The 16,872-nt window shown below is 38.8% G+C and overlaps 1 protein-coding gene across 2 annotated transcripts in view; it reads left to right on the top strand.

Annotated features, from left to right (window-relative positions):
* The first annotated feature begins 299 nt into the window (after positions 1–299).
* Positions 300–16,872, top strand: part of FAM193A (family with sequence similarity 193 member A) — a 47,146-nt gene continuing 30,573 nt past the window's right edge. Inside the window, exons 1-7 of one of the 2 annotated variants that reach the window (XM_033060799.1) lie at positions 300–365; positions 3,013–3,258; positions 5,455–5,621; positions 5,883–6,050; positions 8,049–8,283; positions 12,326–12,450; positions 16,625–16,769. In XM_033060799.1, coding sequence (XP_032916690.1) covers positions 3,169–3,258; positions 5,455–5,621; positions 5,883–6,050; positions 8,049–8,283; positions 12,326–12,450; positions 16,625–16,769 — 930 coding nt within the window. In that variant the 5' untranslated portion in view covers positions 300–365; positions 3,013–3,168. Of the gene's footprint in view, positions 366–3,012; positions 3,259–5,454; positions 5,622–5,882; positions 6,051–8,048; positions 8,284–12,325; positions 12,451–16,624; positions 16,770–16,872 lie in introns of those variants that run through there. The other variant, XM_033060800.2, reaches the window with a different exon arrangement.

Below are 16,872 nucleotides of genomic sequence, written 5' to 3'. Positions count from 1 at the left end.
GAAGGAAAAATCTAGTTTTACTTATGACTTTTCTGTTTTCCTGTATCAGTTCTTTCAGCTCAGAGTTGCTACTGAAACAGCTATAGTGCAAAAGTTTAAAATCCAAACTTTTCCATCTGTAGAACTTTTTTACAGAAGGAGGTTTCTCCATCTGTGCAATTGAACAATGATTCAAATTTCAAAAGCTGTTGCATTGATCTTCAGATACTGAGGAAGATTTCAATTTTTATAAAGCTCTTTTATCCATAAAATCAGCTATAAAATCAACAGTCACCAATCTGTTGTTACTTTTTTTCCAGGTTTCGCTAAATGGTACACAGTTTACAGACAGTTCTGTTGGATCAGAATTCACAGGTGTTTCTCAGGTATGTGCAGTGAAATTTTGTGGGTATATATAATTTATTTACTAATGGGAGAAGATATTAAGCAGTATTAAAGGTACTAAATCAAACTCTTCAGAAAGAATGCTGTGTGAGATTGGCATGTTGCTAATTGAAGTCAATTTCTGATGATTTCCTATTCAAGCTTTAAAAAGCAGTGGAAGCTTTTTTTTAAAAGTAAAATTTTATTGTTATAGTATGCTTGAAATTGGACATGGATGCTAAAAGAAATCTCTGCAGTTCTATGGTAATAGAGTTATTCTTGGAAGTAAATCTAAATACATAGCAGAGATGCAGTTATTTCTGTTCCAGCTTGTCCTACTTCCAGCTTTCATTTATGAATGTTATATCTGAATATGCTTCAGAGAAAAAGTGAGACTTGGTGTTTTCTTGTAGAGATGCAGCCCACATTTTTGAAGCTTGACTAGAGGAAACATACCTTGCTTTTCACAAAATATGCACTTTGCTTTGACACCAAAGAGACATACAAATGTAACCTAATTGCAAGCTCTACTAGTACAGCAAGAGTTTACTGCTCCTGTTGAAATGGTCACATGAACAGTCTCTGCATTCATCATGTTTTAAATAAATAAGAAGTTGCAATTTATAGCTTCATTTCAGTAGGATAGGGTCATAACAGATATCAGAGATGCTTATGGTCTAGATTTTGTTCAAGTTGCAACTTTCATTTTTGGTTTGTGATGTGCTCTAGGAACCAAGGACTTTAATGTGAGGTTCACATCTGTTGTAAATATGGGCCCAGTGGGAGATTGTTAGGGTTTCACTGAGCCTGGCCAGAACAAAAATTGTTGTTCCTGCTGTGTTTGCGATGGCTTTTTAAGGATTGTGGTGCAGCTTTAGGCAAGTTATACACACACACATCTTAACTTCTAGAAGTCCCTGCAGAGTGGCTGAGATGTGTTTGCAATGACCTTTACCTTTGCAAAAGAGTGTCAGGTTGTCTTAGCTTCTGAACTTTTGCATGGTTGTCCTCTTTTTTTCCTACTTGCTGGAAGATGTCCTGAAAATGATCTTCATAAGGATTTGCCTGCAAAATAGCTACAAAGATATCTTCGTTCTGACAGGGACTTAATATGGCTTCAAAAACAATTAATTTAGGAAAGAAACTTTCAGGGCTAAGGGGTAAGCAGCCATGGCCTCCTGCATGCAGGGGTTTTAGGCATAAATGACATCTTCAGCTGAGTGAAGGTCAGCCAAGAGCAATGTCTAACTTGTGGAATCTGTTGGTGCTTCTAGAGCCAGTGAAAGAGTTGATCAGTCCCAACCTTTCACCTGGCAGAATGAATCTTCCTGCATGAGAAGGTTTTCTAAAAGCCTGCAGTAGATTCCTGGAGAGATTGCCTTCTTTTTCCTGCCTTAGTGCTTAGGTACAAATTCTGGAAGTGGTAACAGTGAGTGAAGGTTAGCTGTTCTCACTGAATCTGTTAGATTTCTTATGAACTTTTGAACGATAGCAAGATATTTGTGGAGATGGAATCAGTGTGTCTTTTGGATTTTTATGTCTAGAATTCTAAGTTTTCCTTTCCATATTGCTGAGTCTGTCAGTTTTACAAATGTGAAGAACACAAAAATCAGTTTGTAATGCTCTGCTGTTTTTCTTTAGATGTCAGCAGAAGAGAACTGATTTGTTGTTGCTATGAAGACAAGAAGAGAGTGAATTATGGTTTAGCTTGAGCTGGTCCTTTGCCCTAGAGAGCTGTTAACCTGTACTTATGCAGTTCAGTCTTAGAAGATCTTTAAAGCTGTATTTTTGTTAGTGTTGAGATTGGAGCAGCATTGAAAGCAATGCTTGAATTAATTAACTGTACTTTTTCTTTGAGGAAGAATTGAACTATTTTGATGCTTATATAGAAGATGTTACTAATTAAGGCAGAGTTAGTAGTTGTAATAAAATTGGGCAAATCTACGACTGCCATTACATGATATTGTCTTACAGTAATCTTCTCTTATGTCTCATGAAGTTGGGTTCTCTTTGTCTTGTGTTGCTTGAGTTGCTTTTGACTATCAGCCTTGGTGAAGAATCAGCATTGCATGACTGAGCCATATTTTCACTCACAGTAGCATCTTGGAAAACAATTTAGATTTTGAAGTACCTGTCCTTGTAAGTTGCCAAGTCTATTTGATTCAATAGCTGATAGTGGATTTTAGGACCCTACTGATTTGTTTTGTTGAAACTGATTTAAACTTTTGTCTTGTAGTAAACTTAGCTGAAAGTGACTGTTTCAGGTAGTATTACACAAGGAACACCAAAGAGGAGATATTTTTCTTTTTTATCTGTAAATGGTGACAGTAAATTTCCCTTTTTAATTTTACTTACTAGATTATTACATCTAGGTCAAAATATTTTAGAGGGAAAGACTGTAGACCATACTCCTTGAAAGCACTTCTTTCTACATGGGAGTATATTAATAGTCAGAGTTGTTTGCCTCATGGATATTGAGACCTGCTGTGTTTGATTTTGGGACACTCCAAGTATTCACCATTTTATAATGACTAGTAAATTATGTGTGTTGTTTTTTGGGGGTTTCGTTGCTTGTTTCAAATATCAGAATACCTTTTCTGATATGTGTTCTGTGAATAACCAATTCTTTATCAAAACATTTGTTTGTAGACACCATTTACCTTTGGCTTGGGCCAAAGGGCACCGTATACAACTGGCGAGCATTGTCTTCTTTGTAGAAGTGAACGAAAAGATACCTCGCTTTCAGAGAGCGGAATAAAAAATTCTAGCAAAACAGCACTTTCCACATCTCCAAAAGCTAACAATATGCTGCATCTTCCACTGTGGGTGTGTCCAGACTGTCGAAGAACAGTCGAAAAGGAGGAGAGGAATGCTACAATAGAGCAGTCTCTCGTGGTAAGTTCAAGTACCTCAGTAGACTGAGATGTTGAATTCTGGGCTGCATGTCACTTTGTTCTTTGGAACCACTAGAACTGTAAATGTGTAAAAAGCATTTTAGGCAATTTTGAGTTGGTTTTATTTAAACTGAACAGGGAAGTTGTTCCAAAGGTAAGGCATTCCGGTTCTGAGTTGAGTTTCAAGGAGAGTAAGGTTTGGAGCTGTTTTTTACTGAGGTTTTTGCTTTTAATTAATTGGATCTCAAGCTTTTTCCTTATCCCTTGTACTTAAATATAATTTTTTCTACTTTTACCAACATGACCTTACTCATTAAATGCTTTTCTGTTCTGTCTGCTCTTACTTCATTTTCCTGTCTTTGTGAAGTAAACTGTCTGAATTTTCCTTGTTCTTTCACTGGACTTCTTGAGTCACTGCACTTGCACTGACACCTCCCTGCAAATTTGAGTTTTGCTGTCTTTTCTTTCCTGTATTTTTTAATAAAGAAGCAAAACTACATGGCAGGATTGTAACAGTTTCCCAGTCTTGGTAGCACTGCAAGTACCAATTTAATATGTGGTGCCAATGTTGTGAATTCAGCCTCATGTAAGAGCTGTGCTTGGTGTTGCAGGAAGATACTGCAAGTTCCTTGACAGGTCTAGTAAAACCTCATTAGAAGTAAACTGTTACACTGCAGAACCAAGTCTTCAGGACTGACCTGGGAAGTCACACTCTTGGGATAATTGGAAGTACTGTAGATTGCTGCTGACATCTCTCCTTGCAGAGAGCTAACAGGTTGTGCACACACCCATAGGCACATACAGGTTTTTATTTCAGTAAATCACTGTCAAGAAAGATTGTATAGAGAGTGTTGTTAAGCTTGTGTTAAAAGTACAGTTGAGGACTTTTTTGTGAGGAAAATTTAAGAGTATCTCACTTGTATAGAACTTGTGTTTACAGATCATGTTGCTAGTAACAAGGGTAGTAAACTAATCAAAAGAGGTTACATCTATGGGAACTGTAGTTGTGGTAAACACATCCTAGAGAGTTCAAATCACAGCAAGACCAAGGCACATTATGGTTCAGTTGCGTCAAATTTTTAGATACATTTAAGATCTGTTTAAGAAACTAGTAAAGAAAATGAGTGTCCTAAGTGTGCAAGGAAGACAGGATTTGCTTCCTACGCATTTTTTGTTACAGATTCTTCAGGTGTAAAAAAAAAAAAATAAAAATTTTACATTTTTTTTTTTATTTTGCAACTGTTTTCTCTTTTAAGAGGAATTTTTAAAAGCAGACAGCAAATGGATTTTCCGGGATTGAAAGTGGGACTTAAAAAAGCAACTATGAGTTAGGTTACTAGTCAAATTAGAGAAACAAGCTGGGAAAAAATCCAAAATTGGCTACAAAAATTGTTACCAGTGACTGCGAATCAGAGTACAGGTGGTTTGCTGTAGATGTTCTTGTGTTCAGGTTACTGTTGCTCTCATTTGCTTGCTTGGTAGCTACTGCAAGCAGGTTTTTTCTTACCTATGTGCACACCCTGATCCAGGATTTGGGGCACAAAAAAACCTCACTTCAGTTGTGGTACTGATGTGAGAGAGGTCTCTGCCTGGTGCCAGGGAAATCTGGTGGCAAGAGAAGCATGGCATGTGCTGGGACTGGAGCACAGAGAAGGGAGAGAAACTGGAGATGAAAATAGCAGCAGTCTTGGGCGAGTGTCTGTGTCATCTGCTAGAATTGAGCAGCACTGTGCACAGTAGATCCATTTCCAATGGCAGCAGCTTTCTGACATCCATTGCTATGAGATACTATGTCTGGCTGTTACAAACAAGGAGATGTTATGATTTTTACTAGAAGGGATTGTTAAACTCCGGAAGCCAAACATACTGTTACGTGGAGACTGAAGAGATAGTGCTGCTTTATGATTTAAGTGAGGATGACACAAGCCTTCCTTTAGCTTAGTTCATTGTTTATGCTGAAGTACATAAAGGTGGTAATTATAACCAGTGTACTTTGGTCATTAGAAATGAAGCTCTGTATCAGTGGTTGTCTCTGTCCATCTCTTGCATTTATTAGGCTTTTGGAAGACTAGTTATTTGTGCCTAATTGAGTGTCCTCCCAGAATATATGCAGCACTAAGAATTGCCACTTTAATATTTGCCTACCTAGTAACATCTCAGACCTTACAAACTGAAGGCTACCTTTTTTTTTTTTCAGAGCCAAGATTTCCTTTTGCACATGCCTCTTGGAAACAGTGGATCACAGCAGGAATCTGTAGGAGGAGGAAGAATAACTGTTGGTGCACAGACAGTGCCTGCTGCAGATCTGAGCAATTCCTCTCCTTCAGACATAGCATGCAACTGTGAGGCCTGTAATGAACGCAGGTAAGAGCTGAACTCAACCTCAGCAGCACAGTGGTTGTTGTCAGATTTTGGCAGTGTTGTAGCTTGTTTGTAGGTGTGTCCTTAAACTCTTGAAACAGATTGTCTGACGGCAGCAGTAATTTCGGGATGGCGCTATTCACCCAGTTTCATACTTTATTTTAGACATTTTCAGATGTACTTTTTTTTCCTGGAATGACAGGAATCAATACACCTATGTGACACATACAAATAGAGGGTAATTATTTTTGTCTTCACATGCAGAGAAAATTCAGCAGAGCCTGAACGAGAACCTCAGCAGCTTCAGAATTACTGGTCTGAAGTCAGATACATGGTTCGGTGTGTTTATCGTCAAGCTGGGACCCCTTTGGCAGATGACCAAGACCAATCATTGGTACCAGATAAAGAAGGAATGAAAGAGCTGGTGGATAGGTATATTACTTCAAAGAATATTCTATTTTATTAAGGATTTGAGTGCACAGGAAGATACTAAATTCATATGCTGCTTGCAATAGTAAGAGAAATTGTAATTATGAAAGAATGTTGTTCTTCAAAAGGCCTTATTCATAAGACAGTGTTAAGTTTCAGTTGCCTCACTTGAAAATCTTATTGTGGAACTAGCCTGAGTTAGTAGTAGTAATTAGTGTTTGCAACTCACTGTGGTTGTAGCACCTGGAAGAAATTTTATTTAAAAAAGTTATATTGAACATTGATGAGGTAGATTCCAATTTCGTTCTCATTTTAGAAGTTGCAATTGTAGCTTTTGTAGGTGTTGAAGGGAAAATGGGCTTGATGAGTTCCTAAGTGGTGGGTTTTTTGCTTTTAAGAATAGTGTGGCAAACCTTAAAGGGCTCCAGTAGGATCATCTCAGTGTCTCTCTAACTCAATGTGTGGTCAAGGAATTTTTGTTTTCCTTGATTTCATGCGTGCTTAATATACCGCGATTTGAGCAGTCTGACCCATTATAATTCTCATGTGCAATTTCTAGTTGAACCTAAATTCTGGTGAGGTAAAGACACATTTGAAAGAGAAGTTCATCTATCACTGCTCTTAATATGACTGCACACCTGAACTGGCTTTAATAGAAAATTAAATAAGCATATTGCACTTTGCTTATATAAAAACTGGTTTCGAATGCGAGTTGTGTACAGCAGAGTAATATAGTGTCCCTCCCTATTAGTCACACTTTGTTTATTTAAGTGATCAAAACATGCAATATAGGCTTGGAAATCAAAGATGTTTAAATGTTTCATAGTGTGTTGGTAATTAAAACTGAATCACAGTTAAAATGGTTATTGATGTTATGCATCTCCTTAATGGAAAAATTTTGGAAATCAGAACATATGCTATGTAACTTCAAGTACTCAGAAGCTTTCATTACTCAGAACTGTTTTTCACTTTTGAGAGAGAAAATTAAAATACAAAGACAGAACCAGCATCTCAAGGAGGAAACCTTAAATGCCAATTGGATTATTTTTCACTTGAGTTTGTTATGGTCTACAAAATGTAAAATAAAAAAAGGAAAAAAAGGATGTGGTTTGGGCAGGCACCAGTGTGTCCAGTCTGTAGTGCTAATATAATGCAGAATTTTTTACAAAGCTTGTCAGTGTAGGTATTGAATATATTAAGGAAAAAAAAATATCCTCCATTTAGATGGCATGCAGAAGACCATGCTGTGGCTGAGTAACTCTGTTTAAAAGGCAGAAATTCCCACTTCTGTGCTTGGCTCTTGTCAGACACAGCTGGCAAAAAAATGGAGTGTCTGGTCGTCTTTGTTGGAATGAATAGTGGTGCCAAGTAATGTTCCTATTGTGTATAGGAATACTTCATGGCAGTATGATGGGACTGTTTTGTGAGTGCTGAGGGAAAAGCATGGATTAGATAGCTGCAGACTTCTATTCACCTAACTCTTAAGTACTTAGCCCATTCATTTCTTCTTCCCACCCCCCTATGCCATAAAAAGCATTCTGTGCATGCTTAAACTCCATGCACAGAAATTGAGAGTGAAATTGAATTATTTAAAGGGGTTCAAACCAGCCATGATGTTCAGTTTTCTTCTGTAGACACCAATTTGTCACTTGTTAACAACAGCATGGAGAAGTTGTGAAGAAGCTTATCTGAAGAGTCTGGGTGCCTATAGGGTGCAAATGGAGTTAAGATTTTGAGCTCATTAATTCAAGTGAAGTTGTATAGTTCTAAATCAGTCAGGTGTGCAGGCATCCTAGTCCTAAAGGTGCACAGGAGCTCAGTCCCCTAAGGGTAGAAGTAAAGGACTGGACTGTGTTCTCTGAGATTTAAAGTAGTTCTCTAAACCTGAGGTTATTTTTGACGATGATAATGGTAACTGATAAATACTTCTAGAAAAATGAAAACTGTTGATTACATGCTCTTCTTTTTTTCTTTTTTGTCACAAATATTCTAAAAATAAAGGCTTTGTGAAAGAGATCCATACCAGCTTTACCAACGATTGGAGCAGCAAGCTAGAGAATATGTGCTTGAAATGAAGGTTCGTCTGCTCAGACACTTGTCCCTGGGATCTAAGGTTGCATCAACGTTAGCGACAGAAGGGCCACCCCAGGCACAGCAGTTCATCTCACTCCTACTTGAAGAGTACAGTGCACTCTGTCAGGCAGCATGTACAATCAGCGCCTTCCTAGTTACTCTGGTAAGACTGAAAAAGCCTTTGTGCTCCTGCTTGCCAGGGCTAATGCTGACAGTTGTTTCTGGGCTCTTTCAGGTGTCTTGTGTGGTTGTAAATTGTAAGGTTCTTTTTGTGTTTATCCTTAGAAATGGAGATTCTGAAAATGCAGTTTAATATTCAGAAGTGTGGCGCAGGCATCTCTTATAGTGGCTTGATGAAATTATTTTTTGTTCACAAAGAAGATGATGAGATGTTGTTTGTGGCACTTATGTGAAAATCTTTAAGCAGATTTGCCAAGTATTAGATACCCTAATGTGGAAAACACTTCTCTGTTAATCTTTAATGGTTTCTTGACAACTATGATTAAGCGACACCAACTTCTGTGTGTAGCACATTGTTACTGTGTTCAACTTTTCACTCACTACCTGAGATGGCTACTTCAAGAGACTGTGTTGCCTCAGACTTTATCTGCAATGTACAGTAACTTTACGAATACAAGCCGCACTGAGTATAAGCCGCATCTCTGGGTGTTGGCAAATATTTCAGTTTTTATCCATAGATAAGCCGCACCCGAATATAAGCCACTCTGTCGTTCGCAGCGAGGACCCGTGTGCAATTAGTAACAGAACCGCGGGAGGGCGGGGTTTACTGGCTGAGCTAAGGCTGTGCAGGCTCGGCCCGCTAGGGGCCGCTGACGGGGCCAGGTGGCCCAGGCCAGTGCTGCCGCTCGGGGCCACCCGCCGCTGCCACTGGGCTCGGTCACCCCGGGTCGGCGCTGCCCCGCGGTGGCAGGCAGGGACGGAGCTTCCCCTGCTCCTACGGCAGCGGCGGCGGGCAGGGACAGAGCTTTCCCGCGCCCGTGGCGCTGGCGGCGGGCGCGGACAAAGCACCCTGCCTCCTCCCCGGGCCGCGGCAATGGCTGCGCGGGGCTCCCGTCGGCTCCCCGAGCCGCGGCAATGGCGGCGCCTCCCCCCCCTGTCCTCCCCGAGCCGCGGCAATGGCGGCACGCCCCCCCACCCGTCCTCCCCTGGGCTGCGGCAGAGGAGGGAAGAAGAGAGCTCTCCTGCCTCTCTCCCCGCGCCCCCCCCCCCCCCCCCCCCCCCCGTGCTGCCTGCAGGGGGCCAGGGCAACACAGTAACACTGTAACAATTTCGAAATGCCGGCTTTTACTGGCAGGTGCTTGGCTCGGCGCCCTGGCTGGCACGTCTGCGGTTGTAAATGTCAGAAAATTATTCACATATTAGCCGCCCCCGACTATTAGCCGCTCTTCCGGGTTTCCACCAAAATTTTTGTCAAATTGCTGCGGCTTGTATTCGTGAAATTACTGTAATTTATTATTTCTAAAGTTCTTCCTTAAGTGCATTGTTTTGGTCACCTAGTTATGATATTACACTTGGGATTACTTTTTGGATATAAAATAGGCGGTAGCCTTTAAAAATTTCTTCTTGGGTAACTGTCCATCGGGTGAGTAATACCCTAAACAAATTCTGTAATTCTGTTTGTTTAAGGTCTTAGAAGGTTATTAATCCTGTTTTGTTATTAATCCTTTCTTGTGTGTCTTTTGTTGATGTCCTTAACCTACCCATCCCTTTTCTTTTGTAAGCTTTGTGCAAGGAGAAAAAAAAAAAAAGGTGGCTAAAATGGGGAATTGGGATTTTATTGCCAGTTAGCTGAAAGTGACTGGATGGGTAAAGAGAGGAAAAAAAAAAAGATGGAACATACACTATGGTGGCTGTAAGTGAGGAGAGGAAGCGAAGAAGAAGCAGACTTTCATTAGAGGTAGGGCTGGCAATAAAATCAAATTGGCAAAGCAGGAAGATGTTTCTTCTAAGAACCTTGAGCATATCTGATGGGATTTTTTTGTTGTCAATGCTCTGTATTTGCTGTCGTGTGTATTATCTTTCCCAGTTTTATCGCTTAGTTACAGATGTGAGGTCACTGTTATCTCCTGTTTACTGGCTGCTTTTAACAGTTGTTAAGTTTCTAACAAGGTGCTTGAGAGAAGGTTGCTCTTGAGGTTGATTTGCCTTGCAGCTGTAAAGCAAATGGTTTGCAGTGCCCCTTAGCTTTCTCAAAGTGGATCTGCCAATAATGAACCCATTACTGCCAGAATTACACAGCTGATCAGAAAATAACCATTTCATATCTTTTTCCTACCAATTACTGTGAACTAGGAGTCATGAAAACTAGTAGGTATGGGAGATGGAAATAATAGCCATGAAAAAACAGAAGATGCTTGAACTCCCTAGTCAACCCCTTTCCTGACAAAATTAAAAATAAAATGAAATTCTTCTCCTCTTTGGAAAAACGAAGCACAAGAAAACACAAAACATACCATATTTTTCTTGTCTTTTTCCTTCTGCATCCCAGTCAGTACTGAAATATCTTTCTACTAAGCTGTGACCTTGAGAAACTGAAATGTGAGAATGTAGGATACTGTCTCTTGTCATACATTTCTTAGGTTTATTAAAGAACCTTTTTATGAAGTGGAGTAGTATGTCACAGCTTTCAGTACAGGTAGTAGGGTCACTAGCTTTTTCAGTGTGCATGGATGTTTCCTCTCAAGATACCACTACGCTATACAAGAAGGCATCTTCAGCTAAAACATGTGCTAGGCAGCCAAGGTCTCTAAACTTAGTGCTGCCTGCCTTTTAAGGGTGAAAGCTTTGCATGTAGTGTACTGTAGAAAGGCATATAATGCCTTGAACCTCCACCTGTAAGAAACTGATTTCTCAATGAAATTATAAACAGTTGTCATTCCTTTCAAACGAATCAATCTGATTTCAAGAGCAGCAGCTAAAGCTTTGTGCCCCACCGATGCAGGGAGTGACAGATTATACTGACAGCAATTTGGAAAGACTCTGGTCAATACAGAAGGGCACTCAAGTACACAGCATACAGACTAGAGAAGAAAATTTGTGTGATATGTCATGAGAATAACCCCATAAACCATAACTTGCACAAATTGATACACAAGAGTTTGTAGATAAGTATTGATTGTTTTGTTCACAGCATAATATGAAAATTACTTAAGAAATCAACCTCAGTTAACCTTGAGAAATTATTAGCTTTCTATAGAAATTTAAAATATTTTGAGGACATGATACTCAAAAAGTACACGTCTTGTGCAACTCCAAAAAACCCCACCACCCACCCTTTTTAATAATAATACTTTGAACTTAATTGTTTTATGAAATGCTGATAGTCTTGTCTTCAGGTCTGATATAAATATGTTTGGTTGGATTATTTTTTAGTCTACTGTTATTAACAAAACTTTAAAATTCTAGAGTATAATGGTGTTTCTGGGTGCTTGGGGTTAGGGTGCCCAAGGCCCACTTGATGATTTGAGAATGCTTCCATTTAATTCTGCTGTGTGGGTGGGTCCTGGTATAGAAAACCTGCATGTTGCTGGCTATGTGTAGGAAAACTTGCTGCCTTGAAAAGTATATTATACGTGTTTTGAATTCTGGTGTTTTAATGATAATAGTTTTAAGGTTTAGCTCTTGAAATTACATACAATTATGTGTTAAATAACCTCAAATACAAAAATATTCTGCTTACTAGAAAAGTAAGCTGTTGGTCTCCTCTGTTTAGAGAGTTTCATTCTTTAAGCTGTGGTTGAGGAGAACTGCTTGTTTGATTCTATGTCAGTTTTGAATAAAGATTATAGGTTGACATTTCATATGTGTCTTACACTAAGTTAAAAAAGACTTAAAAATAATCATAAATAGACAATTGTTGGACAAGAAATCTGAGAATTACAGGTTCAGATAATAAAATGTCTTATGGTGAAGAAATGAATGGGAGCTTTGAATAATGCAGACTGATTTTTTTTTATTAACTATTTTTTTGTTAAATTCATGACAGTTTAGAAGGAATGATGCTGTGGTTATTTAAGTTGTTAAAAATTGCTTCAATTCTGAGGGTTTGGGTGTTAAAACAGCATAAAATCTGAGCTGGTTCATACAGCCTGTAGGAAATCAGACTTTAAAAAAATTCTTGCCTTGTACAGAATTTTGGCTTTTTCCTTAACCCTGGTTTAATTCTGGTTGTTTTATTATTATAGGAAAATGAACATTTGAAGAAATTTCAGGTGACATGGGAATTGCACAACAAGCATCTGTTTGAAAATCTGGTATTTTCTGAGCCACTCCTGCAGAATAGCTTGCCAACGCTGGTGTCACAGCTAAGGTAGAGTTTAACTTTTGTTTTGTGATTTCAAGAAGAAATGAAAATCCACGTTTGTAACCTCAGCATGAAAAAAAAAAGTGCTGCTACAATCAAATGGGTAAAAATCTTTGCAGATCTCTCTTGAAAACTGTTGTTGATTGAGGAGGCTGCTGTCATAACTTGCTTGTCAGAGGAATTACAACCCTAATTTGCTTAGTTGTAGGTTACCCAGTAAAATGACAGCATGCTGTGTAAATACTGATGGTATGAGTGAATAGTACTGTTTTCAATTATCAGGCATTGCTGCTGTTTTTACAGCTCTACAAGCAAATTAAAACCTTTATTACCTTCTACTTCCCATAGTGCACAGAATTGAATTTGGAGTTTTAAGCCATGTTTTCATTGGGGAAACCCCCTTGCTGTATGCTTGTTGGTCTCATGACTTCAAAGCTCCTGAGGCATTAAATTGTATATTTTCTTAGTAGGGTTGCTCTGCTTGTAATTTGTGTACTGCCAAAGTGTTTGACCTCTCAGTCTTGTTTGTGATGAAGACACATTTATGATCTGTGTACACGTTTTAAAGGTGTTGTCCTAGGTAACTTTCCATGGTACCAGAGGAGTTTGACTAATTCTGTTACAGTTATGCTGTGCATAATGAATAAAAAAAATTATTTTAAGTCCTCCTTTTGCTAGTAGATACTAGAAAGGAAAAAAGAAGAGACAAAAAAGTTGAATTGTTTCCAGGCTCAGCAAGAAGTCTGAGGTCCCTCATAAGTTACCTGATTTGTTCAGATGAAACTGGTTGATATTGAAAGCCTTTCTCCCCCTGCCTCAACAGCTTATTTTGTTACTGTGTTCAACAGCATGTTGTTTAATTGTGTATTTTTCCAGTGGTCTGTGTCTTCTTTTCCTGTGATTATCCTTCATTATGTCCATGCTTTTTGACAAGGCCTCTCTGTATCTTTTTATTCCAGCAATCCTGACTTTATATTGCCTTTATCAGCACAGCTGAGAATGGTCTTGGCGAACTTTATGGTTATTTCTTAACAAAAGCATTTTTCTTTTCATTTTCCTGTTCTGTGCTACTGCAATTTAAGTCAGAGCAACAGAAGTTGTTTTTCTGCTGTCACTGTAGTGACAGCCACCTTCAAAGCTTACAAATATGATGGAATCAGAATCTGTTCCTGCAGGAGTTTCTTTTCCAGCACATTTGTGTTCCCTAGGTGGTTTATGTGAAACACCATTGAACTTATGGTTTTGCCTAGTTTGATTGACATGAATCATTTTTTTGATAGCAAAGATTCAGCACAAGCTTCCCATTTCTAGATTATATAGTGTATGTCTGGTTTTTCTTTGATAAACATAGATTTTGTTTGTGTTCATGGAACTCTTAGGGTTTTAATGCTGAGTTCTTGGTGTCTTGAAGTGCCAGAACTTGATTTCTCTGGGAAGCATATGCTTCTGATGTCCACTGGAAATTAGTGGAGAAATGTTCCATCACAGAAGCTTCATATGGAAAAGCAGGGATCAGCCTAGCCCTCTGGACATTTGGTCAACTTATGTGCAGTAGAGAAAGTATTGCCAGAGGCTCTTTACAAAAGAGCATTGGCCTCAATATTTTCTCTTCCTGAAGAGAAATGTAAAATGGCACTTGGACACCTCAGCTTTGCTTAAAGTTTGGGTGTCCATCCTTTCTTTCATCCTTTGTTTAAAACACTAATTTTTATGTATATCTGTGGCTTTTTCAGTAGTTAGTGTTCTGTGGTTAGTTCCAAGGATGCTCATCAGATGTCAGACTAGAAAAGGTGTTCACATAGACAGGGTTAAACAGCAGCCATGTGGAGATGGAGTTTGCTTAGCTGATACAAGATCAGCTGTGTCAGTCACTATTCCACAGCTGACAGGGGACATCTGCTGGGGTAAACTACCAGGGTCTTAATGTGCTGTAGCTTATTTGGCTACACAGTCAGCATTTGTGGCTTGTTTAGGAGGCAGCTCAGCTGCACAGCCTGCAGACCAGCTGTAAGGGCTGTCCCTGGCTTAGCAAGAGTTAATGTCAGCAGGGCTTCTAGGTCAGATACAGTATTTCATAAGGATGTGTTTTCATAAAATCAGTATTTGAGGAAATCCAGTCCTTTTAAAGGTGAGTGAGTAGTACTTCTGATGAAGGTGTCAATATGAAGAGTTTCTTAGAGGTTAAATAATATTGATTGGGTTAAGATGCTTCTGATTACATTCAGCTTCTGATATGCCTTCTGTGTTCACCACACTGCTTTTTTGGGATGTGGTGACCAATGAAGTGATATCTGGGGCTTCTCTATCCCCTTTGCTTTCCCAGCAGGGGATGGGACAGTGGTGAGGATATTTGCAGAGCTTTGTTCAAATGCCATTGTCCAAGAAGTTACGTGTTCCTGATCAAAATATGTAGGCATACAGTTTGTCAACAGGTATTTCTTCCAAGTCTGGTGCTTTAAAGTGAGCAATTTTAGTAAAATTTTATGTATGTGTTATCCTCTTTATTATTTTTTTTTAACTGCAGTCGAGGAACATACTCTACCTCTGTCTAGAGAACTGAAATATTAACTGAATTGTTGTTTTATACTTATCTTGGGGGGTGAAAGAGTATTTACTAGTATCAAGTTAGCATTACTCAGAATTACAATAAAAGATTAAAGTGTAAATGCTGTTGCATTGCTAATACAAAATTTCTAAAGTTGAGTTATTTTGCTTTTAAATTGACCATATTTTTAAAAATAATTTGTGCACAACTACTGTGTGACAGAATAGCACTAGTCAGGAGCAGTTATGAGAACAAATTACTGATTTTTGTATAGTAGGGATCTGATTTTCACATAATTACATAATATCAGAAACAGAGGTTCCAAATAAAAGTAGCAAATGGTGGTCTAGTAACCTGAGTTGACAGTGTTTGCACTAATAGTAGGAAAGTCTTGTATCCTAAGGGCACTGTATCCCTTGAAACTTCTTTTTGTACTCTTCAACCCATGGACATCCCAAGTTTTAATGTGCAGAGTTGCTTGTGCACCCTTCTTAAATGGTTGTGTTGTAGGTTCTGGGAAAAAAAAACAACAAAGCAGATTTGAATTTATTGCAAATTCACACTGTCAGCTTTAACCAGGTGCTTACTGAGGTGTCTGTTTGCTCAGCTCTTCATTATGCTTAATTGCCAGGTTAAAATTAAGGGCTTAGCTCTGTGCCAGGTGACAGGCAGGACTATGTGGTTCTGAGGCTAGGGTGACATCCCACTGCAATGAAAATCTATAACAAACCTCCCTGAACTGCTGGAACTGGAAAAATACCATGTTTTGAGATGCTTCAATTTTGTTTTTATGGTACTGGCTTTGATTTGCTACACAACCTCTGTGACTAATTAATTATCACACAGTTTAATTACTGAGTAGAAAAATGTTGTAAAGCTTCAGTTTATTTGTGTCAATTGACAGGTCATTACAATTCAGTGTGGTTTAAACACGTTACTGAGTAAAGTTTTGCCTTTTGTTATTTGTAAAGTCAGTGTATTGGGAGCTGACATATTTACTTAAGAAGCATTATGCTGTGCAAAGATGCAGCAGTAGGAAGGGAGGTAAGTCTGTCTCCTATTTCTGGGGCTCCTCACAGAGACAGTCAGCAGTGCCTGGCATACCCATGTTTTGAATTCCATGCTGCTCAAGTGGTAGTAGAGAAATGCTTGTATCTCACTTGCCTCATTGTACAGCACATTTCCCACCTGGAACTCCAACTCGTCTAGTAATCTTTTTAGCACTGGTCATGAGAGTTCTGCTTAACAAGATTCTGGCTTTATTTTTATGATGTAGCTCTGCAGTGCGTAGTCAACATATATATTTAGCCCATAGAATTTGGAAGGATAAATATATCAAGCAACAAAATTTGAGCAAACAAGTTTGTCATCTGCTTGTTCATAGGAAAGAGGCTCTAGTAATGTGGCACTTCCCACATTCTTGCTATTGTTGGTTACAGAAGATTGGAATAAGCAGGGTTTGAACAGTTTTTGGAAAACTACTAAAATATTCCATTTTTGTGTTGCAAGTAGCTTTGTGGGCCTAGGTGTGACAACAATCACATTTTCACAACATTCTTTTTGGGTGGCAGAACTTAAAAGCATGATTCTTCAGTGAAATGTCTCTTCCATAACAAGTGCTATTTGAACTTTTAGGCTTGGAACAACACAAGATTCCTGTAGTGAAGATATGTATAGTACCTTGCTACAAAGGTATCATCAGCTGGAACAGGAAATGGGCCAAGTTGCTGAAGCATGGCTTGAATGCCAGAAAAGAATAGATGATTATGTTGATGAACAGGTAAGAGTCATGCAAACAGTCTCAAGACTGATTATGTAGGGAGTATCCCATGCAGGACTGTGCCTTCAGTGAAGAATAATTTCTTGGGTATTTTTATCCAGGG

The sequence above is a fragment of the Catharus ustulatus genome, chromosome 5 (genome assembly GCF_009819885.2).
Source record: "Catharus ustulatus isolate bCatUst1 chromosome 5, bCatUst1.pri.v2, whole genome shotgun sequence".
NCBI lineage: Eukaryota > Metazoa > Chordata > Aves > Passeriformes > Turdidae > Catharus > Catharus ustulatus.
Note: the sequence above shows the minus strand (reverse complement) of the source record. Positions and strands in the feature narration are given on the sequence as shown.